The sequence below is a fragment of the Blastomyces gilchristii genome (genome assembly GCF_000003855.2).
Source record: "Blastomyces gilchristii SLH14081 genomic scaffold supercont1.21, whole genome shotgun sequence".
Classification (NCBI taxonomy): domain Eukaryota; kingdom Fungi; phylum Ascomycota; class Eurotiomycetes; order Onygenales; family Ajellomycetaceae; genus Blastomyces; species Blastomyces gilchristii.
The window spans coordinates 648,610-676,242 of NW_003101662.1; the positions used below are offsets into that span (position 1 = coordinate 648,610).

General features: G+C 44.8%; 6 protein-coding genes across 9 annotated transcripts; 2 read left to right on the forward strand and 4 right to left on the reverse strand.

The window, feature by feature from the left end:
- Positions 1-1,280: 1,280 nt before the first annotated feature.
- On the reverse strand, positions 1,281-8,132 carry BDBG_07979. 2 transcript variants are annotated; one of them, XM_031723338.1, is made up of 4 exons: positions 7,627-8,089; positions 7,191-7,564; positions 2,267-7,123; positions 1,501-2,186 (listed from the first exon to the last, which is right to left on the reverse strand). In XM_031723338.1, the coding sequence occupies exons 2-3, from the start codon at positions 7,560-7,562 to the stop codon at positions 3,644-3,646; spliced, it is 3,852 nt and encodes a 1,283-aa protein (XP_031580483.1). In that variant the 5' UTR covers positions 7,563-7,564; positions 7,627-8,089; the 3' UTR covers positions 1,501-2,186; positions 2,267-3,643. The 2 variants fall into 2 exon arrangements, with proteins under 2 accessions (XP_002621761.1, XP_031580483.1); XM_002621715.2 differs by having other exon boundaries at positions 1,281-7,123; positions 7,627-8,132.
- Positions 7,788-13,118, forward strand: BDBG_07981 (SAP domain-containing protein). Its single transcript, XM_002621717.2, has 2 exons — positions 7,788-8,506; positions 8,625-13,118. The coding sequence occupies exon 2, from the start codon at positions 9,356-9,358 to the stop codon at positions 12,470-12,472; it is 3,117 nt and encodes a 1,038-aa protein (XP_002621763.1). The 5' UTR covers positions 7,788-8,506; positions 8,625-9,355; the 3' UTR covers positions 12,473-13,118.
- Positions 13,119-13,892: 774 nt separating this feature from the next.
- Positions 13,893-15,889, reverse strand: BDBG_07982. Of its 3 annotated transcripts, none has more exons than XM_031723340.1 (2): positions 14,894-15,889; positions 13,893-14,795 (listed from the first exon to the last, which is right to left on the reverse strand). In XM_031723340.1, the coding sequence occupies exon 1, from the start codon at positions 15,565-15,567 to the stop codon at positions 15,058-15,060; it is 510 nt and encodes a 169-aa protein (XP_031580486.1). In that variant the 5' UTR covers positions 15,568-15,889; the 3' UTR covers positions 13,893-14,795; positions 14,894-15,057. The 3 variants fall into 3 exon arrangements, with proteins under 3 accessions (XP_031580486.1, XP_031580485.1, XP_031580484.1); XM_031723341.1 differs by having other exon boundaries at positions 13,933-15,027; positions 15,159-15,889; XM_031723339.1 differs by having other exon boundaries at positions 13,893-15,889.
- BDBG_07983 (uncharacterized protein) lies at positions 15,742-19,434 on the forward strand. The gene is made up of 2 exons (XM_002621719.2): positions 15,742-17,778; positions 17,841-19,434. The coding sequence occupies exons 1-2, from the start codon at positions 17,362-17,364 to the stop codon at positions 18,858-18,860; spliced, it is 1,437 nt and encodes a 478-aa protein (XP_002621765.1). The 5' UTR covers positions 15,742-17,361; the 3' UTR covers positions 18,861-19,434.
- Positions 19,199-22,438, reverse strand: BDBG_07984 (alcohol dehydrogenase 2). The gene is made up of 4 exons (XM_002621720.2): positions 20,917-22,438; positions 20,740-20,788; positions 20,517-20,673; positions 19,199-20,399 (listed from the first exon to the last, which is right to left on the reverse strand). The coding sequence occupies exons 1-4, from the start codon at positions 21,042-21,044 to the stop codon at positions 19,627-19,629; spliced, it is 1,107 nt and encodes a 368-aa protein (XP_002621766.1). The 5' UTR covers positions 21,045-22,438; the 3' UTR covers positions 19,199-19,626.
- A 4,191-nt stretch (positions 22,439-26,629) lies between these two features.
- BDBG_17697 (uncharacterized protein) lies at positions 26,630-26,860 on the reverse strand (the record flags this gene model as incomplete). The annotated part of the gene is made up of 1 exon (XM_031725354.1): positions 26,630-26,860. One exon carries the CDS (start codon positions 26,858-26,860, stop codon positions 26,630-26,632), a length of 231 nt encoding a protein of 76 aa, XP_031580487.1.
- Positions 26,861-27,633: the final 773 nt, after the last annotated feature.

The following is a 27,633-nucleotide window of genomic DNA, read 5'->3' on the forward strand; positions in this document are numbered from 1 at the left end:
GACTTTTTTTTCTGGTTTTCGCCCTCGTCTATGGGTTGGGCTAGGCGGTGGTGGGAGGATTAACCAGCCAGGATAGGTGGAAGCGGCTGAAGGCTGGAAGAAGTAAGAGGGATGTGTCCATAGATAATATTAATTAGACGAAGGAGGAAAAAGAAGACGAAAAGGAGAGAAGAGCAGGAAGAACAAGAGACCCGAGGAGAAAGAAGAAAGGCAAAAAGGTGTATGCAAGTGTGAAGAAGTTAGGGCGATCTGGGGATAGCGCCGCTTGTTGTCTGGTCGGGTCGGCGAGGAGAACTTGACAGGAGAACGGCGGGCGGCGGCGGCGGAGGAGGAGGAGGAGGAGGAGGAGAAGGAGGAACCTTGAGGCTGTTGGGCGGTCACGGGGACTGGCAGACAGAGAGACGTGGGAAGAAAGGCATCCAGGGGGGTCGGTCCAGTCGGGTGGGATGGCAGAGCCCAGAGTTCAGTAGTTCCGCTGATGAGAGGTATATAGTTGGAGAGCAATGGGACGCAGCACCATCTCCAGAGGGAGAGATATGGGAGGGAGAGCAAGGAAGACCAGCCAGCAGAGGGTGGCACAGAGGGGGGAGATGAAACGAGGGCGAGAGCGAGGGCAGAGCAGAGTAGTTAGCGCACAAAGGGGCTGGCTGTGGTGCACTCAGCGCCAGTAGTAGGGGGACGAAGCAAACCACGAATTGGTTGGGAGATTGTATGGAAGAAAGACACAATACAGGCACGGCACAGGCGCGGGGGAATTGGGATAGCGATGCTGGGCATGGGATGTTTGGAGGTTGTGGTGGATGTTGTGGATGTTGTGGATGTTGTGGATGTTGTTTGTGGGTGTGGTTGGTGTGGTTGGTGATACTGGCAGGACGGAGACGGACAACGGAGGCCGCGTACTGGTTCTGTACGGTATATACATGTATTGAAATATATTACACCACCCACAAAAATTGAGGCTCAGCTGCATCACCGCCATCGCCGCACTTGGGGACCACCGAGCGCAACTGGGCACAGCTGGGAGCTAGCTGCAAGCCGCAACCGGCCTAGGCGCTGCGGGGCACGGCACATGGCTGGCAGCCAGTGGCAGATGGCGGGCGGAGAAAAGTTGGATGTTCTAACGCGTACTGGTAACGGCTATGACGGGTAACTTACACATCGCTTCTGAGGCTCTGCGACGATTAACTTTCATTTATGCCGATTATCAATCCATCTGATATGATATGTGTATAGTAAGTACTCCGTATCGTATCTACATACATACTCGGTATCTGATATCTTGACATATAAAAAAAAGCTGACGAAACGTCGTCGATTGCGATGCTATGTATTCCCATTCCTCCCAATCCCGCGTTCGTTATTGCCCGCTCATGGCCTAACTCACTAGCCCTCAGCCAGCCGCCCCAAGCCTCCCGATTGGACTCCAACCCACCAAATACGAAGGGAGCACAACCCCAACGAGGCTTGTGCTTGGGGGCTTCGGCTTCGCCAACTTCCTCAACGGCCCGGCATGCATGAATCAGAGAGAGAACCGTCTTAAACTTTAGTACGGAGTAAATATGTTCCCCGATCGATTTTGGGGAGAGTGTAAAGCCACACTGAAATTATCCTAGCTCATGTGATCGTTAACTAGTTACGAATAGTTATTGCTACGCCTGAAGGAAACATCTGCAAAGAACTAGGCGAAGTTGAAAAAGGCTACGCGACTTTGTCGTGGATTCCTCGCTGGCTTGTGTCCGTGCTGCTGAATATAAACTTAAAAAAAAAAAAAAAAAGAAAAAAAAAAAGAGTCTACTTGATGGAAAAGGTCGGCCTCGTTTGGGCTCAAGGGATGATCTGCATCGCTGACGCCTGCGAGGCATATCTTCCATTGTCGCCGCACCGCCATTGCATAAAAAGCCAATGACATTCGCATGGCGGCAAGCAGAATGCTTGTAGCTTCAGAATCACCAGCATTTCGACTTCATCTCGCTCAAGGCAACCAAGAAGACATTATTACAAGGCCAGGGCGGGCGGATGCGGTGTGGTTTCGCGCTATTTCCAAGAAGGGGGTCCGGAATCGGCGAGAGTTGCTTTCGTCGTTTGGGGGAAGATGGCGGGTAGCTGCGTATGGCTTATAAAATTCTTTTTCTCAGGCCCACATTCCATTATCTGGCACCGAGCCTCAAGATCTCATGCTATTTATCCTATCAATCAAGGCTGTCTGTCAGCGGCAATTTTTCCGACTGGCTTTGAAGCCCTTTGGTTTATCTAGATTCAGCTTAACTCTTTCCATTTTCTTCTTATCCCCAGTTGTCTTGTTTTCTTCTTATCCCCAACACAAAACAGAACCTCCAACTCCTCAAGTGGATAGCATTTATCTTACCACCTCCCGTGCAGAAATCGCGAGTTAGCCGCCTGCCAAGGCTGGATGTTTTCTCTCTTAAGGAATAATAAAAAAAAATGAAATACTACGTCATGGAAGCAAAGTTTTATTTGAAGCTTTTCCAAGCGTCTCGGAACTTGGAATGCTTGGAATGCTGAATATAGAAACAGTCTGTAGATACGAGGGCATGCAGCCACCTGAAGAACCCAAAAATAACAAATGAAAAAATGAAAAAATGAAACACAATAAAAATGAAACACATACACACAAAGGCTTCCCTCTCAATTTTGCTTGGAACTCCCCCGCAAGGTTGACTTCCCCTGGGCTGTGCTGAGGAGTATTTCGTTTCGAGGAATGCAATCCAAGAACAAGAACAAGAACCCCACACGACACGGCCCCCCTGCGCCCCCGCCCCTCGTAAAAGCTCCTTGTTTCACGTTTTTTGCGTGCGGTGCGAGCTGCCGACTGATCGACGGCGCAGGAACGTCGGAAAGCTTATTATTATGGTTATTTTTTTAATAACTGAAGTGAAGTGAAGAAAGGGAATAGCAGCTTATGACTCGGCATTTCTAACTATCCTTATTCTATAGAAGCATAGAGTGTAGTACCCATAGACAGATGGGGGTCGCTGGGAATAACAGAATTACTTGTGAACAATGAATAGTAGCTATCCAGTCGCAAAACTGTTCAGCTAATTTTAGAATACGAAGGGAATCCAAGAAGCGGGTAAGTTATGCACAGAACAACAACAATAAATTGCATCAACATGCCATCTCACCTCGACTAGAGGATATCAACACAAGGTAGAAAACGCAGCTGCAGGCAGTGGTGGCCAAATTACAAAAGGCAAATGGTATAAAAGGAGGTGTACGTACTATAAGAGATAAAGAACATTAATAATAAAGAATAAGGCATAAATACACCAGGTCATGTCGTATAAATCATGAGCTCTAGATGTCGCTCACAAAATGCAAGGCAAGAAAGAAAGGAAAACATCGCTGAAAGGGTCAAAAGGCATGTCGGGGGGGTATTTACTGCGCCAAGTAAAAAATAAAACAAAATAAAATAGACACAAAAAAAATAAATATAACTGAGAACGAATAGAAGGTATAGTAGAATAGTAGAAAAACCCTCAAATGTCAAATTTGAGAAACGTGACAAAAATAAGCAAGTAACTAACAATCAACGCTCCAACGGCCTGGTGAACGAGATTAGAAAGCTTTCAAAACCAAATTGACATAAATGGGATGAAACGAGATCCAAAAAATGAGGACGTCCTCATCGAATAATCCCCTTCGCTGCATTTCTCTTTTTGGCATCTTCCAACGCCTTCCGATGTCGTTGTTGCTGCTCATCCTCCACTGCCCCAGGGCTATGTACAGGTGGGGTCTTTGGAGGGACGGGAGGGGGTCCTTCGGCGATTGGAGGCATAGAAGGGACCGGGGGAGGTGGGGACGATGATGATGCTCGCGGCAGGCCCTTCCGAACATCCCCACTAGAATTCGGCGCGGACAGGCTAGACCCTACTCTCCGGATGATATTTAGTGCTTCGCGAAGGTTGGCCATTAGCGCCTCGTGGCCCATGCGCACGCTATCGAGGCGCGTCTGGAGGTCTTCGTGGATCTTGACGTCTTCTTTCTTTTTCTCCTCTTCGAGACGGTGGAAGATGTCTGGGTCGGCGTTGGAGCCGCGCGCTTCTGAGACGGAGAGCTCGTAGTCTGCCTCGTTCAGCGCGCGGTCCGCTGCGCCGAAGCTCTGCAGGATGGATTCGGAGTCTGTGCCGAGGTATTTGACGACGGCTAGGGCGGAGGCCATTATCTCTTCGATGTCAGAGGGCAATTTGCCCAGGATATTGATGTATTGTGCATTGATCCTTTTCGCCTTGCCGGCGATGTCGTCGAGTAGGCCCTGGTTCTCGCCCAATCCACGCATGCTGGCATCGTCAAAGGCGTCCATGAGGGTATTTGCGCGGCTGTCCTTTTCCTTCGCAGCGTTCAGGATGTTGTTTGTTTCCATGGCATCAAAATCTTCATCCAGCTGCTTGAGGGCCGACGTCTCCCCGAGGAAAACGTAGTATCTGCGCTCGGCTTGTTTACGCCGCCTTTCTCGTTCTAGGACCGCTTCCGCTTGCTTGGCGTATCGAACCTCAAGCTTCTGGAATAGTTCTACGGCGATCTGCATTATGTGTGAAAGCTCATACTTTGTCGTCTTTGGCGAACCTGGTAGAAGGTCACTTGTTGCGGTATCCGCATTGAGCATGTCGATAGCTCGATCATACTGGGCTTGGAGCCTGGAAATATCGTCCTTCAGCCGGCTCTCTATCGGATTAAAAATATTTTCGAGGTAGTTTTCAAATTCCTTCCTTTCTTCAGTCAGTTGTCGTTGCGCTTCAGTCTCCCTAAACTCATCCTCTAAGACATTGATATCCGAATAACCGATCTCCTTATCATTAAAAAGGCCATCGATATGGTGCTCGGATTCCTCCTGTCTCACTCGACGCTGGCGGTCCAGTTCAGGCCGTCTGGCACGTGCCTGTTCATCCCATGCATTGATGGATTCTTGTATGAAGTCGAAATCATCCTGAACAGCTTCTAGTTCTTTGCGGAGTTCAATGACATCGGGGTTCGCAGCTGGGTTCGGGAGCGTTATAGGAACCATTTCTCGCAGAGCGTCAAAGATTGTTCTCTTGTTTCCTACCAACGATGCCTCCCCTGACAATTTTGAATGAGGGTCAGAGCTCTTATGTCGCCCTCTATAAGCGACGCTCTTCTCCCTAATAAGCCCGATAAACGTTTCACCGTGTTCCCCTTTCCCAATGGATGGGCGCTCTGTGGAGCCTGGACTAAAGGAATTGGCAGCTGGGTGGGAGAGTGTTCGGCCACTGGAGACGGATGCTTGTCTCAAAGCAGAATATGCCTGAAATGCGGGTCGATCGAAAGTCAGTGGTCCCGAGCCCCCTTGCGGCCCTTCAGCGTAACGGAATGGCGTGTAGACTGGTCTCGTCGGTTGGCTCAAGAGTGGGGCCAGACTCTGATTACGTGCAACGGCCGTGCTAGCTTCAGGGGGAACAGATATTGATCGGGGGAAATTCGCTATGGGGTTTCGACGAGAAGTTGCGCCGATACCATCCCTCGAAGCAAAGCTACTCTGCCGGATTCGAGTTTGTAAGGGTGGAGTTGGGTGAGATGCTGATCGATGAAGGCCGTCTCCTACGGTTGTCCCTCCCACTGGTTTCCCTCCTACCTGTCCATGCGCAGACAGCGCGGAAGCAAGTATCGGTCGGCCACCTGGACTGTAGGTTATTACGTCATCTCCCTCTTCCAATGGGACGCTAAGTTTGGAGGTGTTTAATTCCGGTATGGTTAAGGATTGCCTTCTGACAGAAAGATTCCTCGATGGTCTGGTATTTAGAGTGCTCGCTGCGTCTTCAATGCCATATAGGATTTCACGTAACTTAGCTTCCTTATTGAGAAAATGGGTAAAAATTTTGAACCTCTCTTGGTCTGATTCGGCAGCCATTTCCTTCCGCAGCATTGTAACATATCGGCTCAAAGAAGACTTATACCAAGGATCAAGGTCTTCATACAGATCGACAACCTTTATTATAGTTTTTGGAGCTGCCTGGTCCGCCTTGGGAGTTGTTGATTGGGGACTCTCATGCCTGGGAGTATGAGGGCGGGGGGTAAGAGGAGATGGAATGTGAAGTTGTTCAGAGGTATGAGATGAAGACGATAGAGTCCTTTCTTTAGCCGCCGTTGTGTCAAGTGGAAGTATTTTCGGTGGCACTGGATTGGACCACGCTTGGATTACTCCATCTATTATCGTAGAATCGTCTGTCGAAATTACGGACGAAGTTACACTATCAACTCGGTTGAGTGGTAGGGGCTTATCAGGACCATCTCTTGGGTAGGTGGCTGGGCTAACTGGTGGACTAGGAGAAGGCCTTCTGATGGATTCGGCCGTTGTATGGCTCTGTGGGCTTTCTGCGGGATGTGTTTGAGCCCGCTTGTTCCCTCCACTCGAGGGATGTGGAGACGTTTCCGAAGGCAGCTCAAAAGTATTAGCCTTTTTGGGAGGCACGTCACACTTGAAATTGAAGGCAGCTGTGTCATCGATTTCATCATGCCGGGCAGAAAAATGCTCCCAGTCAGATGGGCCGCCCGAACCTAATACCGATGCACTGGACACCACAGGAGGGGAGAGAGGAGTAACAGGAGCAGCTGATGTTGGAGTTAATGGAGGCGCATAGATGTTCGCATGATTTGTTGGAGGTGATAAAGCGGCTGTAAAGCCTGCAGGAGGAGTAGTCTGAGGCTGATCATGAACTCCATTTCCTGCAGGGGCATATTGACCTAACACAGACGGCCCAGAGGTTGTGGTTTGCGGGTGCTGTTGTTGTTGCGGGGGGTCGTAGTGATGGATTGGGGGCTTGTCAGAATATGATGGCTGTGACGCCCAGCCCTGGGAGAGTTGTTGCTGCTCTACTTGATAGGCTGGCGGCACAGGTGGTGGGGGAGGTGGAATTGGTTGATTACTCTGGAAGTTGGGATCTTGGAACGTCTGCCAAGGACCTTGCTGGTGCGGATAGTAAGATTGAGGTTCGGATACATTCATCGACAGGGTCTGTGGGTAAAATTGTTGGTTTGATAGGGGCGGAGAAGTAGACGCGGGCACGGGTGCGGACCATGGAGTGGACTGTGCAGGCGATTGCGATTGCGATGGCGACTGCAATTGATCAAGCGCGCTTGAGGGGCGGGGCTAAAGGTTTCTAAGGTCAGCTTTTAAAATGACCAAAATATTCTTCTTTAAAACGAATTAGACATACCGGTAGCGGCGGACCTGTGGGCTGATGTCCATGGAGGCTGGACTGATGCCGCTGGTGCTGCTGCTGCTGGTTATACCTGACACCCCATGCGGAAGTGTCACCACCACGAGAGAATCCTGAGTGGATATTCTGGTCTAACGATGGAGAGTTTCCCGCCCCTGGCATCGGACCATAAGTCCCCGGATTATAGGAGGCGCCTGATTGCGACGCGCGAGGAGGAAGTTGGGGAGGGGGCGGGGGCGGGGGATGGTCCGCGGGCTGCCAGGGCGGACCAAGCGCCTGATTTGGCGGCGGCGGCTGCTGCTGCCATTCAGGTTGCGGCGTAGCGGGAGAATAGAAGGGTGGAATTTGGGGCGGTTGAGACCCAAACATATCTGGTTGCATGAGAGTTTTAGTAAATGGCAACTTCTGGCCGGGAGAAGAGAAAAAAGCTTACTGCTCTGCTAAGTTAGGGGGCTCCTTGGATCCTGGGAGCAAGGAACTTTCGAGGGATGGCCCATGGATAGAAGCTGGGGTAGCCGAGCGGGTTCCTAAATATCCTGTTTCTCCCAGCCGCTTCCGTCGTGCGCGCGGAAGCGGAAACAGACCACGGCGACTCTCAGAGCTTTTATGGCGGAGGCGCGGTGGTGGTTGAACTCAGGAGACGAAGCCACAAGCGGTCGTTCGTATAACTAACTAACTACTCCGTAACTTAGTTTTTTAAGATCGGCTGGCGGCTGCAAGAAGCAGAACAGGTGACCTCAACTGCCGAGTCGGTCAGGTCGCAATCCCAATCCCAATCCCAATCCAACCCGCGCCCAACATCCAATTCTATTCTTCAACAACACGAGAGAGGGACAGTCGACACTCTTACTTAACAACCCCCTGTCGCCGCTGTCGCCGCTGTCGGCAGCATCAAGCATGCGATGCCCCTCATGCAAATTTGCACTTGGCTGGGTCGTTTGGGCAGTGGAAAAACCTTGGAAGGGAGCTCTGTCGTCAGAAATAGAGCAGCCTAACTAGTAACTAACTAGTTAACGATGCAAGCTCCATAACGTACGTTACCTCCGGCGTTGATGGCGGTGCTCAGCCATCGCGCCATGTTTGAGCTAGTGCAGGGAACATTCATTTGAACGAGGGGGTGAGACATGAGGATCATGTTTGATTCCTCTTAGTCTCTGCAAAAGACAGACGCTGCTGCCGTCAGACGGTATGGTATGTTGATCTGCCCTCAAGCGCTTGAGGTATAATAGCTATTTGATCCTTCTATGGAGTATCATACTAGACGGATGAGCTGATTGCCCTCTTGTGAGAAGTCCATATCCTTGAATCTCTGCGTACGTAGGCCTCCCTCCCGTCCTTGAGATTATTATTGGCCTTTTCATTGGCCTTTTTCGGGCCACCAGACCGCTCAGTTAGTTAAACGGTTGGAGTTATAGCTGACAGGCTAAGCAGGTTTAAATGACCTTCGTTCAATTTCGACTTTTGTTTCACCTCACAAACCAGACATCCAGGGGGATCAGTCCTAAAAATAATAATCATACATGGGCTTGGAAAATGATCTTTAGCCCCTATTATTTGACTCTCTCCCTCTTTGACCCCAACTAAGGATCGACACAATGATAAACTGGCTACTTTTTGTTTGGATTGATATTCAAAACACTTGACAGGGGCAATTCTTCATTGTTTTTCGTTTCTATATCCGTTGGTACAAAAATATTTCTTTGTAGCAAGCAATCTCTTGTCTACACGTTTTTTGTCTTGTTACTTGCTTGAGTCAAGTAACTGTCACTGATCCGTTTCGGGAGACCATTATCCCCTCACTTGTTGAAAATGACGGTTCTTTATGTTGCGAGTATCTCTCCTGCTTCAAATACCGCAGGATGTCCTGGCTTCCCTCATTCCACTCTTGTGACAGTTCCAATCCTTCACACAACTGTATAGCGGAAGCTACGCCGCGTTTCGATTTTTTTGGGCTCAGTTCTGCTGTTTCATGCATTGAGATTGCCAATGAAAACCCAGAGGAACCCTCCCTAACTAGCACATCATTAATCATCACATTTATTATCGACTCCTAGTAGAATCCCAAGTGGGTCCGAACAACCGTTATCACCAACGCCAGTACTGTCATTTCTCCAGACATTTTACAGTCTAGCCTAGAAACTAGCCTGCCCATTGAGGATCCTATGGCTGCCGAAAGCTCCAGGGCGGAGCAGCAGCAGGCAGCTGGGTCAACCGTTAACGAAGGTGCTGACCATGAATTACCGCCTCCGTACTTCCCTGGCCGGCCTGACCTATTTAATGAGGTCGAATGGGGAAATATCCCGACCCAAGCGGACGCTCAGAAAGCATATACGCTTTGGTCAGCCCAGGACTCTTGCCTCAGGAATGAAAATGACAGACTTCGTAGCCGTCCGGAGGCAGAAGATGCAGAACACTTACATACCACGGACACCATTCTTGTACGAAACGTCTACGAAAATATTTTTCATTGGAAGTTACTTCCCGACCGCACAACCGATGAATATGCGCAATATAGATATAATCCTCAAACGGACGGGCGTGAACCGTGGCAATATTCGCAGATATTTCATCAAAACGACGCTGATCGCGAGGATTCGCCCGATAGGCCTCCATCACGTACACTGATAGATGGTTACGATGTTCTCACCAATCGATTCTGGACCAAGGTGAGACTCCAAGCGCAGCTACGATCTCGAAACTTAAATCCAAATGGCCTTGTTGCAGATTTACGCCGGCGATTGCATGACTATGAACAGGAGATGTTTTGGAATAGAAAAAGTCTTTTGCCTCGGGAAGACCTATCGCACTGGGGAATTAGTCGCAGAAATGACTTCATGATCAGAGTTTCTGCCGAATCGGAGCTAAAACCTTTGGATATATATACCTGGGCTATAATTCTCAGCCCTTACAACCCTGCTTACTGGATCAGCCGCGCATATCTTCATTATGAGATGGGATATTTTGACCTTGCTGTCGGAGATGCACACCGTGCTCAGATGCTTTGTGAAGTGTTGGCGGAAACACGCTTACGGAGCCGACAGCCAGGGTTATACGTTCGAATTTGGGATGCAGTCGAAAATCATGTATTGCAGATACCCGCAACGGATGTTAACAGATCCCGCACAATCAAATCTCTACGGAGCCCGGAGGGAGTCAATTTCTTCATTCCGGCCATTCGCACAGTCGCACACCACATTATCAGCCTAAGTTTATTTCGTCTGCATTGTTGGTGGGATTACGAAGCTGTGGAGAAGCAATTCCTAGCACAACTATCAAGGGAGGATCGAGTTGCGCAGGAGATTATGGGGAGATGGGATAGATTGCAGCCCTCCGTGGAGGCTGGCAAGCAAGAGGAGGGGACTAGTGCTGATGAGTATTTTTTCGAAAGCAATTACGGCCATGTTGCAATACGAGACTACCCATATAGTGCCCGAGATATCGACAGGACGGCTGCGGCTTTCAAGCAGAGGATAACTCAAGATTTCATTGGCAAGTCACAGGTGGACAACCCCGTCCCAAAAATCGCTGTTGACAAAGATAAGGAGGGCAATCTTGGCGTTTTTGCAACCCGGGATATCCACGAGAGAGAAATTGTGTACGTCGATGAACCATCTATAAGAGGTCATCTTCATACTGTTAGCCCGCCGTGGAAGGCCGAGCATCGCTGCGAGAATTGCACGAGACAAATCAAGCCAGAGGTGATAGAATTAGTCAGGCAGCCTTCTGCAGCAGGCCAGCAAGAGATCAGTAGAGACATCTGTGACTGCTCTAGACTTTCCTCGGAACCGTTATATTGGTGTCCTCCACCAAGAGACGACGCTAGGACAAGCCACGATGCCGGAACAAGCCACGATGTCGGAACGAACGACGATGCCGCGACAAATGAGAATGCCGGGACAAATGACGATGCCAGAACAGATGACGATGCCAGGGCAAACGATGAACCCGGGCCTTCATCCTCCGCTCCGGCTATGATGGCGACCCGTTCACAGACTACACGCCTCCGAGATCATGAAGTAGGCAGTGGAACCGGGCTAGGGCAGAAAACATCAAGAAAGAGACAGAGATCACGCACAGACCTTCCAGACTCCGAGCTCGCCGCGCCGCCAGCTAAGAAGCCACGGTCATGTTTAGAGATAGCCCGTTCTCTCTATCATTACCGCGCTTGTGGGAAAGATTGGACATGGCTGCATGACTCAATGAGAAACCCGGAGCGCTCATTGTATACAAACGAACGCCATGGAACACTCCTTAGTCTGCTACTTCGAGAAGTTTTTGACATTACACTTCATCGTCGAAAGACAGACAATAGGCCAGCTCTCCTCGCGCATGAAATTGACGAGCTGTTGCCGCTGTTTGCGGGAGAAGAGCATGCTTGTTTCCCCTTTTCCTACTCGGCAAATATTCGTGTCCCCTTCGATATCCTGATGTGCCTGGGAGTGGATATTTTCCGAGACCTTACTTTTGACACTTGGGTGATCCAGTCCGTGCTCAGAAAGCTTGTCCCCAATGTTATTCCATGGGATCATCATCGACGGGGTTGGCCTGACGCCGCAGAGGGGCAAGCAATCAAACAGGCCCGCAGTCGTATGGAAGGCACTCTAGAACAGCTGAACCCGACGTTCAGAACTCTATATCTATTCCCTGGCGTGGCAATGTTCAACCACTTCTGCCGCGACGCACACAACGTGGCGTGGGATTGGGACCCGGTCATCCCGAATCGCATCATCCTCTGGGCACGCAAAGCTATCGAAGCAGACGTCGAGCTCGTCCTGCCATACACCAATCGTGAGCTCTCGCAGCAACACGCCATGCGCCTGTTCCAATCCGCATGCAATTGCCAGAAGTGCCATAATGCGAACAGGGATGATATCTACGGACACCCCGATGATGACGATGACGATGACGATGACGATGACGATGACGATGACCCTAGTAGTCCACATACTCTAGGAGATTCGGCTTCGGCCCACAGTGAAGGGGGAAACGATCCTCCTCCTGGTCATGATCCCGATAACGATTCCACCGACGAGAAACCCAGGAGTGGCAAGGAAGCCGTGGACCGGCCGGAGAACCCGATGCGCCAGATCAAAGCAGATGAGAACTATGATGAGTCTACGAGCTTGGACTCTACGGAGGCCCCTGGCAAATCCGCTCCCTTGTCTCCGATGCAGCTTAGATCGCGTATGAAAATGGCTGGGCAAGAAGTCTCACCAAGGATGTATAAGAGGATTAGGGGAGAACGGGTCAGGGGCGGGGGTGGGAACGACAGCTGCTAGAGCAACAATTGCGGAGCGATTTGTCCTAAATCAGGCTATCGCTCGCCAGCCCCAAAACCTGTTGCTCTTTATCGGGGTGTGTTTTATGTTGTTATGCATCTTTCTGTTTCTTGCTGAATGGATATCGAGGCACTCACGAATCTGCTAACCAATTCCCCTCGTCTGTTTGCTAGGTTTAGTTGCCATATTTGCACAGGTTGGGATATAAGGTCTCTCTTTTGTTTGTTTTGTTTTGTTTTGTTTTGTTTTGTTTTGTTTTGTTTTGTTTTCGTTTCGTTTCCTAACATTTCCTAATTTTGCCATTATTATTAATGTCTGCCTCGCTTCGTTTTTGCGTTTTTATGATTTTGGTTGACGTGCTCCCTCCCTGATTTTTTTGGATCAAATTGCAGTGAACAAGAGTGGCTAGTTAGTTATATTATAGAAAGGGATAGGCGTTCGCTGCTCAAAGAAATGCGAAATAGTTTAAGGCGTTCTTTAAACGTATATTTATACACATTGAAAACCCCTTGACGGAAACCGTGGATATTGAGAACGACGCTCTGAATTGTGAAAAATATCATATGCATTTAAGCTTAAATAAACGCCAATTGGTGCTGATTTGTAACTACCCCGATTAATAAAGAATTGAGCTGGTAACTTTGTGCGCTCTGCAGGATAGGGCGTAAACTGGTGGGTTTAAAAACCATTAAAGAGAAAATATCCAGATTTAAATTAGTTATGCTTTCCCTTGAATTTCTCCTTAGCACTGCCTTAGCACTGCCTTAGCACCAGTAACTTATGTAGTTAATGTATGTAAGTTACGATGTAACGGACGCAGTAAGCTCCACATCGCCTAGATGTCTTGATCAATTTCGATCCAGTCCGTGCTAGCGAGCGGGAACAGTTCCGGCATGCAGAACATGCCGGCGATGCAGCGAACTGCGGGGGAAAAGGGTCAACTTACTTAGTTACTACTTGTACTGATCGATGCTGGGTGGAACTTCCGCCAACCGGTTCTTGTGGCGTAACTTAACTCATTCTCCTCGGACGATTCAAACATCAAATACGAAAGGGGCATAAGATGGATGACGGGTGGGTGGGGTGGGGGAGATTTGCTTTTTTCTGGTGATAGATCTGATAATTATTGGTTGGCAGTAAGCACGCTTCCCGGTTAAAAAATAACTCCATTTTGTGTCTGAGGGGTAACAGATGTCTTTCCTTCTTTCTCTTTTTTTAGCAGATGGTTGGTTATCTTAGGTGGGTATATATATGGTGATTGGTCCAGCACGGGTGCGAGGTAGCTTTTAAGTCTTGGTGCTCGCCCGCTCCCATATCACCCGCATGAAGTGGTAGTCAAGTGATAAAAAACGGCTGTTTGTTGGTTGATGGACATGGCCTCTCATTCGGCCTGCCCATGAGGCCTCCCTAGTCTTGGAAGTTGCGCTCGTACTAACAGTGTCGAAGTTCTATTTCAAACATGAGGACTCAATTTAAAATTTAGACCTAGCTCCTAGTGCGGAAGTACATGTACATACATATATGTAGAAAGGGTCCGATTTGCGTGGCCCTACACATGGGAGACAGAGCGAACGGGTTTCTAATCACAGCTAAGAAATACATACATGTTACAGTAGTGGCTGGTCCGGATGTATGTGCTTTGCTACCGGCCTACCTACCGCTCGTGGCTTTTGCATGAAATCTCCACGTAGCTGTCGGATTTTTCTGCAGAGATAAGCTCGAACGTCGACTAAATGACAGTCAGCAGTTTGCCTGAGGGAGCAAGAAATAAATTACTGCAGAAGTCCCATCTGGATAGGTGGGGGGCTTCGTTGGTCCGCGCATGTCTACGGTTGCGGTTCCATGTGGAGGCATTTCATAGGTCATCCAAATGTAGTTTTCAATCTAGAAGCGATACTTGTTCGGCACCGAACTCTTAATAGTCTTGTTGTTCCCCTGGCAAGTTGTGGTCGTGTGCAATCTGCGGATCTGCTGATTGTAATCACGACGAGCCTTTTCCGGGATTTAACGGCGAAATGAAATGGTCCGCTCGCTCAGGAGCTCGGAGCGCAGCAAAATGATAAGCCCCCTTTGGGCCCCTTTTTGAAATCCTGTTTGTCAAAATATGCCCTCATCACAAATGCATGGTAACAAATAAGGACAGTGGGTAGATGATTCATTGAAGTAGAAAGACACCCTGTGATAGTCGCCACCTGGTGTGGGGTGGGCTGATTCCAACCTTTGCCCCAGGCCGTGCCTGATCACGAACAACCATGAAATTTTGCGTAGTAGCAGTAGTAGTCTAATTGCACCGCAAATGTGACGGAAGGGAGTCATACTTTGGCTAGAAGATGGAGCGTGGGATGACATATTTTCTTTTTAGCCTCAAGGTGGATAGCAGACGGTCATTGGAGGGCCCTGCAAATTTGACATCTATCATACCTTTGGTAATCCACAGAATTCCATGTAGAATCGATATCAAGCGGTTCATGGGAATCCCGTTATTGGACGGTATTGGCTATCCAGGCGCGGCTATGAAACAGGCTGATATAGTTCCTACCCAGGGCATCGTGTGGCTGTGATAAGTGAATGGAACAAACGCATTGTCAGTAAAACGGGTCTCCGGTGGAGCATAGCATGGTCCCAAAAATCTGGACCGGAATGACTGATATAACTAATAAAGGATGGTAGAGCAGAGGCTTGGTACGTTGCAGAACGGCTCTTCCGAGACCCCCGATGGACCTATCATGGCACGAAGAAGCAGTCCGGCGAGGACAAAGGAGTCGATCTTCCGGCGCCGGAAAATTCAGATGACCAGAATTAGATGCAGCCAGTCCGCCGGCTAATTGACGCCGCAGCAGGTGGGGGAGCAATAAGATGACCCTCTCGAAGATGGTTGTTTGGGGATTGCTGGTTATAAATCTGCGGCACAGCCGTGCTGAGATGAATCCCCTGTGTTCCTCCCATGCACCTGCCAACAAATCGTCACTCAAAGGGCGGAGATTCCTGTTCAACGTCGGCGGGCCATGGTCAAGATCCCAAAAAATAAAAAAAAAAAGGTGGTAGAGAATCATGATCCGGCAGTGTCTGTGGAGCGGCGCTGTGGATGCCAGCATGCCATGTCGAATTTGTAAGGCAAGGCGTACCTGTACCTGCGCACACTGTTAACAGAAAAACAGGGCAAGACAAGACAAGACGAGACAGTGTCACTGTGCCGCATTCCAAGAACCAACTTAGCCGCCCGGGGGGGATGAGCAGGGAACATAACAACTCGGGATGCTCTCTGTCCCTGTTGTCATATTGATGTTGTCATATCTTGTTCCTCCCAACCTCGCCCGGGTTTGGGGCTCACAGCCGCAAGCAGCGAAATAAGGGGGCGCCCGTTCGTTCCAGGGCAACTCTTGGAGCTGGCTTGCGAGGGCGGGGATTGGATTGGTTCTTGGACTCACCGATCGGGCATTTAAACCAAGTTGACTTTGACTTGCGGGCTCTGTACGGAGTACGGAGTAGTTGCAGACTAGTTAATAATGCCTGGCTAACTAAGTTAACTAAATAACTAACTTATAGTTAACTCCTAACTAACTAGCTGCTCGCTCGTCCGCCTCGTTCGTTCGTTCGCTGGATTCGATATTCGACTGGGGGACGTGCGTTGGGGCTAATCGCTAGACGCGCCGTTTTTGCCTACTTCTACTGCAACATCTGGCTGTTGTGCTGTGTCACTCTCATCATTATTATTATTATTATATTGTATCAGGGCAAATCGTGACTCCGAACAGGTCCAGGGGCCAGTTCTGCTGCCCTGGTTTCTTCTAACTACTTGGCCAACCTCTATTTCGATGCTCTGTAGGCGGAGGGTTAAACGCCGATGCCTTTTTCATACGTCCCCCTTTCCATCGGATCCAGATGTGTGACGAACAGCTATCTCGTCCCGTTTTCCCTCCTCCAACTCGGTCCCACATACCATACCATACCTGCCCACCGTCTCGCAGTAGAGTAGTTAGCTCAGTGGGCACTTGGGCAGTGGGCAGGATGCTAGACCAAATGTTTATTGGCATTCGCTGCAAATTTGGTCGCAGCTTTAACTGCCTAGGTACATGTACATACATACATGTACAGTACATACATGGCGACTGCTTTTGCATTCTCGATGGGCTTTGGCTTTTTCTTTTTCTTTTTTTTTCTTTTTTTTATTTCTTGGGCTCCTCCATAACACCCCCCCCCCCGGCCCCCCCCCCTCTGACTGTCAGCAGCTGTCGCTGTGCCGCAGATGGAATATCTCTCCTGGGCCCCCTTCAAACTACGAATTCGAACTCTACGATCATATTCGGGGAGTGTTATCATATTCGGAGTATTAGTTCTCAGCGCCGTTGCCGTGGTTTAGCTTTCCATTGGTTGCGCATTTCTGCCCCTCCGGCTCTGCCACTGAGTATGGCGGGACCCCGGAGGCACCAGCCTGGCTTCCTGATTGATATATCTCCCCTGGCTGGCCTTTAGCGGCCGTTGCTTCGATTCTTTTTTGATCTACACGCCGCCTAGGGTAGAACCGCGCTGTCCACTGATACGCGACCACTTGACTATTCATCTACACACCTTATCCGCTTCCTTGTTGAGTTGAGTGTCGGATACGACAGCTATTTGTCTTCTCGTTAAGTTGTACGCCCCTTTGATCAACTCTCTTTTTTACGGCAAAGCAAATTCCAGAGGTGGATTTTTGTCTTGTGGGTGGAATCAGAAAAAGTACAAAAGGAGCGCCAGAGCAGCATTGAGATGCAGTTATTCTTTTGTTTCCCAAGCTCTCTTTCATTAGCATTTCAGTCATTCTTTAAAGCCTCCATAATCTTTTCGATCTCCAGCCACTGCGCATTTATACCCTTTAATAGCGACTTCTCGCTCCATAAACCCGTGTTCTCATGTCCGCCCCAACGAAGCAACTCGGGAAGCTATCTATCGGCGGAAGGATGTCATCCGCTCGTGGACAACCAGAGAGACTTGGCCGAGCAGATGACGAGGAAGAGCATTCTGCTGATACTTCCTCTGAGGAAGAGGTTTCCGAAGGCGAAGGGGAGGGTACTGCGTCCGGGTCAGCAAAATCCCTAGTCAAAGGAAATTCAGCTATCCTGTACAACGTTGCCGGGCTTTCAGGAGATGTAAGAGCTAGGGCAATGTCTGGCATTTTGGGAAAATTTGTCGTCGAGAAATGTCATGCGTCAGAAGACGGATATGCCTTCCAAGTCCTTGACCATGGGTTGGTTCACCTGGGGCATGGCCCAATGACATGCTCCTGCTCGGAGTATGGGGATGGTACCAAAGCGTGTCGACATATATTTGTAAGTGTCCGCTAGATGATGAGAAAATTGACACTGAAGGGAACTGACACTCGCTCTCTTAGTGGCTCGTCGACCAACTGCATAGGTTGACACTCCCAGAATGGCCAGGAACAGGAATCCCCCTCTCTCGCACTGGTGAATCCCCGAATATCCGTCCGCTGTACCAGTTAATCGGCGATCGTATGGAAGATATCTCAAGGAAAGCCCGCTGGCACTTTAGCGATGATCCTGGTTCCCCTGGCGTTTCCGAGCAAGAATACGGCGGATCCATGAGTCGCCCGGAAAAAGTTAGAGACATACTCTCCGCTTTCAGTGAATCCACGATGCCTGATGATTTCCGGCCTGATCAGGTAGAGACAATTAACCAGTCGAGGACCCCCGCACAGTGTGTTGTCCAGGGTGACTTTGAAGCAACGATGTTCCGCCTGGCTGTGCACGATGATAATGTCTACCACAGCCTCCGTAAAGCAATGCCCCCTCCTGCCCGAGCTGCTATATTCTTCGATAAAGTCCAGAAAAAGACTCGGGCCCTGCTTCTTGATTTCGACCGATATCGCCAGTATGGGACCCCTTTGCGTGACAGGACTACCTTGGAAATTCCTGTTGTTATCGAGCAGCTGTACGAGCTTGTCGCCTTGCTTGAAAGTAACATCGCTCCCCGCGCGCCTGACAGCCACACGAATGCGGCAGACGCCCTGATTGGGATACTCCGGGATGTCGTCACGTACGACTACAATGCATTCGATGGAAATGCCTGGGGCCGTGTTCCAGCCGCAGGAGAAACGGAAGACGATTGCAACTTATTTGCCCAAGTAATCGGCCAGCCAGAAGTGTCGGGTCAATTTTTCATCCTCGATGTTCTGGAAAGCCTCCCACGAGCGATTCTTAGGGAACGGGAACCCCAGCTGGAGACCATAATGAGCAAGATCCCAATGTCCAACCAGTCGATGGTGACATATTTGCAGCGGTTCCAGGCTTTTCTGAATAGGGAATTTCCAGGCTCGGGATTCGCGGCGGCTACATATGGGCAGAAAAGACCTGCGGGAGAAGCGTCTGGCAGTGGCCGAAAGCGACCCAAATAAAGCCCCATCAGTCAGGTTCTAGTTCCGCCCATCACGCGCTCACAATGTTATCGATATTCCTTCTCGGGGAATCGACGAAATGATAGGACAATCATTAGCAAAACACTACACGCAGAACTCCGCCATGCGCTTGATAGAGTGAGGGTGAGGAGATGACTGGACAAAAAGAATTTTTGCTTATTTTTTCTTTCATTCTCTTTTCCTTTTTCTTGCTTTTTCATATTTCCCTTTATTATTTTAGGTTAATGTACAGAGCCAGTGGAGCGGGCTTCGCTTGGCTCTGAAATGTATTTTCATTCTTCATTGTCTTCATTTATTACCCCCCCGCATTACCCCACCACCCCCATCTCCCCTCATAATATTCCTAATATTGAATAAAGAATGGTCTAATGTCGCGATAAACTGCTTTCCAAGTTTTGATTGTCCGGTTACTTTCTATTTACAGAGGCTATTTCCTCGGTATCCCCTAGCTAATAATTAATCCATAAAGAATTCCTCCTAATTTTGGTCCGTCTTGTACAGTACATTTGGTGAAGCTCTCCTACCTACCTTAATACGGAATCTATATTAAGCACTTTATATACCTACCGTGGCCTTCCCTATGATTTTTTTTTCTCTCTCCCTTCTTGGGCACGGATTAAACGGGAATCAAATCGATAACTCTGGAATCTTGTATACTGGAAAACTATTTAGCAACATATAAAATAAGTTCCGTGCGCACACCAGGTCCCCCAAATATAAGGATTGGAGAGTTTCAATATCCCAGCTAAGACAAATCAAGCACCACCCTTCCCTTAAGCTCCCCCCTTTCCATCTCCTTGAACACATCCGTTAGCGCATCCATTTTCTCCGTTCGGAAATGCACCTTGATAATCCCCCGCGCCCCAAAGTCCATAGTCTCAATTGACTCCCGTTTAGTTCCCACTGCAGACCCAACAACGGACAGCTGCTTCCCGATAAGTAATGCAGGGAACGATGACCCGATTGGAAGGGGCTCGTTCTCTGGTATCCCAACACAGACTAGCACGCCGTTCATGCGAAGCAGATACATCCCCTGCGCATACGCAGCGTTCGAGGAGGTACAGACCAGAATGGCGTGGGCGCCAAGGCCGCCGGTGAGGGATCGGACGTGTTCCGCCAACTTGCCACCTTTGGGCTCGTTATCCGTGAACTTGGTGATGTCGATGAAATGTTCCGCGCCAGATTCGAGCACGATGTCTTGCTTGCTGCCATGGTCGATGCCGATAATCCGGAGTCCTAGACCCCGGCTGCCGAGCTGACAGGCAATATGGCCGAGGCCACCTCCTGCGCCTGAAATAATGACCCAATCGCCCGGTTTGGCACGACTGCGCTTAAAGCCTGAATAGACGGTTACTCCGGCGCAGAGGAGGGGGGCGGCCAAGTCGGAGGGGAGAGAGTCTGGAATCGGAGTGACATAGCTTGCGGGTGACGTGATGTATTGCTGGAATGTGCCTGGAGCATAGTATCCAGACACTTTCGACTTCACGCAGCAGGCATCAACACCAGCGGCGCAAGGTTCTGTATGGGTGTCAATTGGAATTAGTATCTCAAGGTCGTGATAAGTGATTATGACGCGTGTGTAATTTATACACGATCAGTGGTGTGAGTGAGGTTTTGTAGAAGAAATATTATTACCACAGCTGCCGCAAGCATATTGTAACCACTTGACACCCACGCGATCTCCAAGCTTTACTCCTGAGCCCTCTGTGCCTGAACCAAGTTTGACAACCTTTCCAACGCCCTCATGACCACCTACTTGGCCGGCTGGTGTTGGGTACGGGAGATTTTTCCACTGAGTGAATGTTAATACAAAGTGGGCAGGTGATCATGCAGGTGTTTTTTTTTTTAAGGGACATACGCTATTGGTCATGATTCCATAATCCGAGTGGCAGACTCCAGAGTGAGTCCTGATTTTTTAAAAATCACAAGTCAACATATTGTCCTATTGGGTATATGAGTCCAATAATGGAGAACAACAGAACAAATGTACAGTGCGACCCAATGAGAAATTCGACAAGTGGGAGCTTGAACATACAGATTAATCAGGACTTCTCCTGGACCAGGCTCAGGCACATCAACCGTCACGACTTTCGTTGAAACGGTTCCTGGGTTATCATAGACAGCGGCCTTGGCCTGTGTGGGAATGGCAACTATTTCACCCATGGTTGATAGTTCAGGCACTATCTATTCTTATCTGTTTTATCTTGAGGTTGACTTTGGGGTTCAAAGGATGTGTATGTGAAACTCTGTAGCAAAGTTTGACTTAATTCCAGACCGTGGATATGGTGTATACGTTCTCATCACAGCTTTATACCATCGCTCGAGTCCCGAGTTACCGAAGAGAAGAGCGAGGAGATCCATATGCTGCCGCGGCAGAAAGAACCTAGGCTGGTTGGGCTTTGAGCAGTATCCTTTGTTTTCGAGCGCCACCTTCCCGCCTCAATAGTGAGGGGGATCTGCTGCCGGACCCTTTGATGCAGTAGTAAAACCACATTGAAGTTGATAAAGCCCAGTGATAACGATGGCTGACGAGACCATCTCCATCTTGAGAATCCAGTGACCGACACTACGGCCGAGGATTTGATTGCGACCGTATTCACAAAATCGTAGATGTAAGTAAATACCCCACACCAAACAACTGCGTGCCGAAAGTCAGTTTCTCGATTTTGCCAGATGGCTCGGCACGGAACTTACTTGCTCCACTGGCCTGAGAATGCGGGGAAATGGATACGAGAAGTAGGCATCAACATAAGGCCCTGAACAGGATGCTCGGCTGCACACAGTTGCCGGATGGTTTCATTCAATAATGACTGTTGATTTATCCTCAGCAGCAGATGGGCAATTAACTAGTCACATGATCGTGGCTGCCCTAATTAGTTATATTTCCCCTGAGTTTGTTTGTCCCTGACTTCACCAGGTCAACGTACGCACATAACAAACAGCATCCACACAAATACCCATTGGGAAATATTGATATCGAACCATTTTCCACGCAGTGTGTTCTATCCGCATTAACCGGGGATGCTTTGCAATTGACTAATTTTAGGGCTATCGAAAGATCCGACCAAGAATGTCCCACCAAGAAGGGTGCTGGAAATCATCAAACACCTGGATCGAGAGCTGTCTTCGTTAGCCCTTTGTTGAATGCGGATCGTATTCATAGCCTCACTTTGTCGTTCGACGATGCTCTTTCACTTGCCATGGACTCCTTGCAACCTGCCTGACCATTGTTTGCTCCCATGATGAATTTCTCCCATGCGAGATAGAAACGATCCAAAACAACCCAAACAACCCAAACAACGATCGCGTGGACTATTTTCAACCCTTCTTGGTGATTGACTACTACGTCAACTGTTTCTCTGCATCCTGCATTCCATTTCTGACGTTGAGTACCGCCAGGCGGCCGCTAACCCCATGGCCACTGCTTCACTCTACACCGCTCCCTTCCGGTGAGCTTATCTGGTTTCTTCGCCTGGGTCAGAGTACGTGCTCGAAGTATCTTCCTTACGTGCAGTAAATCAAGCAAGCTTATACATCATGGAGGTTTACATTGTTGGTGATTACTACACCTACCCTAGTCACGTGCCACCCCAACCTATTTAGTGTAACTCGCGTAGTTAGATTACAACATAACAACGTTATCCTCCAAGAGGTTATGAAGCCCTTCGCAAGCAATGAATAACCGCAATAACATGCCAACTACGTCTCCATGTATCGTTACACGTGCCTAGATGTTTTTTATTGATTAATTGAACCCATGGTGAACCTGAGATCGGGTGGAAAGCCTGACTTAATGAAGGATTACATGCCAACACGTAGGAGAAGAAATCCACAAATGCCTGAAGCATAAGAAGAATTGAGTGTGGGTTTATCAACACCTGCAACAAACTGAAAAGTGACTGTCTCAGAGGCATTTGAGCCAGATAAAATCATCACAGAAGAACAGTCTGATGAGTTCAATGTATACAAAGATCTGATTGAAGGTATCAGTGAGATGTCAGACAATACAGAGAGCTCAAATAACTGAAATGACAATAGCTCAGCAAGTGAGGAGACTTATATAAGGCTTGAAATTGCAAGACTTCAGTATGAGGTTGAGTGAATGAAGACCAGTAGAGGTGACTCTGCAGATAATGAGATGAGAGCAGATCTAACAGAATATCTTCAATAAAAAGAGAAGATATCTGTTATAATGAAAGTTCTTGAAGAATTCAGAAGCTAAGTAAGACTTATCAAAAGATTAATAGTTCTCACTGAATTCATTAACTACTCAATGTGAAGAGAGAAAATTCTTTTAACTGCAGAACAGTCTGAAACTGATAATATTCTTGAAGATAATAATCTTGATAAGAATGTTATCATGAATATACAACATTTCTGAAAAGAACACAATCTTTAATTATACAATTATATATGATCTGCAATTGTCTCACAGATCAAGACTCATTTCACTATACTTAAGAAATTCAAGTTATCTGCTTATACTCTATGAACTAGACTGGCCGGTGAGACTATGAATTTCACATTTAGTCTCATTTGATCTGGTCTCATACATTTCTTAGCATGAGTCTCATCAGAATCAAGTCTTAAAAAAATCTGAAAATGAATCATTTCTGAGAGAAATGATGTGAAAAATAATCAGATTTAATTCAAGAACAGTGAAATAAGAGTAATTTCTCAGAATAAACTGTGAAAAATAATCATTCTTTCAAAATCAGAATGAGACTGAGACTGAAGATTAAAATCAGTCTTATTCAGTTCATTCAGTGATTACTTATATAATCAGAATTTGATAATAATTATTGATAATACTTATAAAATAATTAAATATATTCTTGTATAAGTTTATTCTTTACTTTCTTATGAAAACTACACTTCTCTGATATACTGTAATCAGAGATATTAAACTATCTGATAATTTTATATTTTATAATCATGAGTTTCTTGATTGTTTCTTCTTATAATTATCTCTAATAATAGTGATAAATATCTTGACTTGAGTTGAACTTTCACTTCATTCTCATCTCTGTTAATGAAATTATCAGAATATCATATATTATCAGTATAACAGTTGAATATATACTCTCAATAATTTTTCATAACTCTAGAATTAATTTAATATGTAAATTCATCAGATTATTTTAAAGATAGTAATTAAATTCAGTTTTATAAGTATATAGTTTTATCTGATTTTCAGTTATAATTAATGTATATAAGTTCTATTTCAAAGTTAGTATTATAGTTCTATATAATATGAAGTATTATCAAAAATTATTACTTACTAGAGAATTATATTTCACTGTCTTTACATCTTAAACATCTACTTATTCAAATCTCTGATAGTTGATATTATAGTAGTCTCAGACTAATTTAATATATAAGTCTTATTTCTTCTCTATTCAATCTTGAGAAGTGTAAATATTAACTTAATAAGAGAAATCTAGTAGAGCTGCTACAGTATAGTACTCTGTAAAAGATTGTTTAATTTTACTATAGTAATATATCAGTTTATCTCTTACAGTAATAATAGCCTGTACTATAGTATTATCTCAGACTGAATTTCTTTTTAAATGATTCAACTACTTCTCAAGATAAGTAAATAAACTATTATATACTTATCAGACTGACTGTAGTATTAATGTATAAGTAATTGAGACTGTCTTTATTATTTTATAAAACTGAAATAGTAAATCAATCATATATTTCAACTGAGTTCACTTTATATTAGAAAGTTTTAATATCTGAATCTTTTTCTAATCAGAGTATTGTACTCAATAATCAATTATCTGATATAATTAAAGAGTCTGAATAGTTATCTTATATATTGAACTTTATTATATTCTAATATTCTGTATTATATTCAGTGATGTGACTGATTTGTTTATTTATTAAATATTATAAAATTATTATTATTATTTAGAGAAGATATAAATTGTATTAGTAATGTTTTAAATCTGTGATATTTAAATTATTAGTCAATCTATTTAAAATTAACAGTAGTATTATTAAAAAGTATTATCAAAAAGTAATATTAAAAAGTGTTATCAAAAAATATTATCTTTTATAAAGTGAATATAAAAGTTACTTAAGTAATTACTTTCATCTCATTCTTATCTTAAGAATCAGTCATCTTATTATTCTTCATCTCAATGTTAAGATTCTTTATCAGTGTTTATATCACAAGTTAAATTATATGAGTAATACAGAAAATATGATCTTATTTATTATTTTAGAAATACAAAGTCAATTTTTGCTTCAAGCTCTTTATCATAGTGTAGTTATTCACAGTATTATCAGTTATAATTATAAGAAGACTGAGACTAATATCTCAATAGTTATTTTTAATTACAGTTATTAATATCTCTATTATATAATTCTCAGTATGACTACTAATCAATGATTTAAATTCAATTAATGTCTCTTAATAAGTTCAGTTCTTATCAATGTAATAATATATAACTCTTATAAATGTAAGATTATTTATACTAGTTCATACATTCACTGTAAGAGATACTTTTCAATGATTCTTCAACTCTGATTCTAGATATTATATATTAACTTTATAGTATATCTTGAGATTGAACTGAAGACAGAATCAATGTGAAATATGAAGATTTAAATTAAGTATTTGAAGAAGTGTTCAGAATTCAGGATTTTCAATTAATTAAAGAGAAAGATTCAGAGATATATATATATAAAATAATTATTCACAGAAGTTATCAGATGAGAGTTATGAAATCAGAGTACTGATATATAGTCATTTTCACATGATTTTCTTTAAATTAGAAAGTTAGTATTATTAAAAATTATTATCTGATAGAGTAACTTATCAGCTCAGTAGTAATTTTCTAATTATTTTTCTTTTATTATCTGCATTCTGATGACTTCAGATGTTAAAAAATTTCTTTAGAGTTATGACTAGTTTATAATGAATATTTCTGAATGAAGTTACAGTGATTATAGTAGAGAGATAACTCTTCAGTAATCTATAATATAATCTATTGATAATTATTTCATAGTTCATCTCAGTATTTATATTGAGTTTTTCATAAATTTTATAATCTGAAATCAGATGTGAAGAATGAAGTGATTATTTATTATAATTGAAAGAGAGTATTCTGTGTTGAATTATAAATAATATAGACTTTGTGATTCACAGTGATTTCTTGAAGAGTTTATAAATCTTCAATAGAAGTAAAAGAAGTGAAAGAAGTGAATTCAGAAGATATAATAATAATTTAAGAAAGATAATAATTTATTTTCAATAACTGATCACTGATGTGTGTAAGAAGAATTAATATAAGAGAAAATAATCTTATTTCTTAGCTTAGTTATAATTTTAGTACTAACTCAGATTAGATATTATTAATATATAAAAATAAATAAACAATCTTAATTAATCTCTATCATATTTCTTGAAATATATTAATATTGTGAAAGAGAGTGTTACTAAATTACATTATCAGATAATATTATTAAAAATATATTAATATTATAAATATCAATGTTGAAAAAATGTTGATACTTATATATTATAGTAATTTGTGAATCATGATAGTTAAATATATATATATATATATATATTATTTCTGACTTGATTACAACTTGTACAATAATTTTTAAAAACTTAAAATTAATTTCAATTATTAATAATTATGAACTTATAACTAACTAATATAAAAAGAAAAAAACTTTTTCTACTCATCATCTTTCTGCTCTTTCTCATTCTTCTTATCATTCTTTATAATTTACTTCTTATTCTTCTTCTTCTTCTTCTCCTTCTCATCTGAGATGATAATCATCTCAAAATCTCTCTTCACTATCTTCTCAGAAGAGGGTTTCTGCTGCTCTCTCTCAGCCAGATTAATCTGTATCTCAAAATCCTGCATTTTCTGATCTACTGCCTCAGGTTCCATCTCAGTAGTAAGTAGATTGACATGCTCAGAGAGCAGAACTGTCTTCTCAATATTCTGAATCATGAAGTACATTTAAGATCTGAACAAGGTCTTATTTCTCTTCTTCTCTATCAGCTTCTGCTAATCAATTAGAGAACAGAAGTATTATCAAAAATTGTTATCTCTTAATAAATAAAAAACTTATCAGTTTTAACTTCTTTATCTTCTACTTTAACACTCTCTCAATCTTCTTCTACTGCTGCTTATTTATAGTAATACTCTTCTTATCTCTCTCTCTCTTTATCTTGATCTTAAATTATTCTCAGAACTTCTTCTGATCTTATTACTACTGTATAAGACTCTTCACTATCTTCTTCTTTAATCTCTCACAGATGATGTTATCTGTATTATTTCTATACTTAGTTCAGTCTAAATCTATCAGAAGCATTACTTAAAATTATTATTATTCTACTCTCTTATAGAGTCTCTTCAAGACATTATAATATGTCTTATAATCTGTCTTCTCTCACTTAAACATCTTCTTCTTCTCTTTCTTCAATCTGTGATAATGCTCATGTGCCTGAATAGTTCACAGAATCACAGAATATTTGAAGAAGAATGACATAATTGATTTCAGTGAGTGTTAAAGAGAAGTGAAGATAGAAGAGACAGTCAGAAATGATATAATAATGATAATAATAATGATAATGATAATAATAATAATGATAGTAATAGTGATGATAATGATAATAATAATGATAATAATAATGATGATGAAAGAGAGAGTGCATTGAAATATATTACTGACTTATTAAATATAAAGAGACTCAAAGAAAATATTAACAGCTTTCAGTAAT

What these genes read in the sequence shown, in the direction of transcription:
- BDBG_07979 (XM_002621715.2), bottom strand. Translation starts at nt 7,562, where the DNA reads ATGTTTGGGTCTCAACCGCCCCAAATTCCACCCTTCTATTCTCCCGCT. An exon ending in CCACAGGTCCGCCGCTACCG is followed by an intron (nt 7,124 to 7,190) that starts GTATGTCTAATT and finishes AGAAACCTTTAG; the next exon opens with CCCCGCCCCTCAAGCGCGCT.
- BDBG_07981 (XM_002621717.2), top strand. Translation starts at nt 9,356, where the DNA reads ATGGCTGCCGAAAGCTCCAGGGCGGAGCAGCAGCAGGCAGCTGGGTCA.
- BDBG_07982 (XM_031723340.1), bottom strand. Translation starts at nt 15,567, where the DNA reads ATGCTGGCATCCACAGCGCCGCTCCACAGACACTGCCGGATCATGATT.
- BDBG_07983 (XM_002621719.2), top strand. Translation starts at nt 17,362, where the DNA reads ATGTCCGCCCCAACGAAGCAACTCGGGAAGCTATCTATCGGCGGAAGG. An exon ending in AAGCGTGTCGACATATATTT is followed by an intron (nt 17,779 to 17,840) that starts GTAAGTGTCCGC and finishes TCGCTCTCTTAG; the next exon opens with TGGCTCGTCGACCAACTGCA.
- BDBG_07984 (XM_002621720.2), bottom strand. Translation starts at nt 21,044, where the DNA reads ATGGGTGAAATAGTTGCCATTCCCACACAGGCCAAGGCCGCTGTCTAT. An exon ending in ATGGAATCATGACCAATAGC is followed by an intron (nt 20,674 to 20,739) that starts GTATGTCCCTTA and finishes ACATTCACTCAG; the next exon opens with TGGAAAAATCTCCCGTACCC. An exon ending in ATATGCTTGCGGCAGCTGTG is followed by an intron (nt 20,400 to 20,516) that starts GTAATAATATTT and finishes ACACCCATACAG; the next exon opens with AACCTTGCGCCGCTGGTGTT.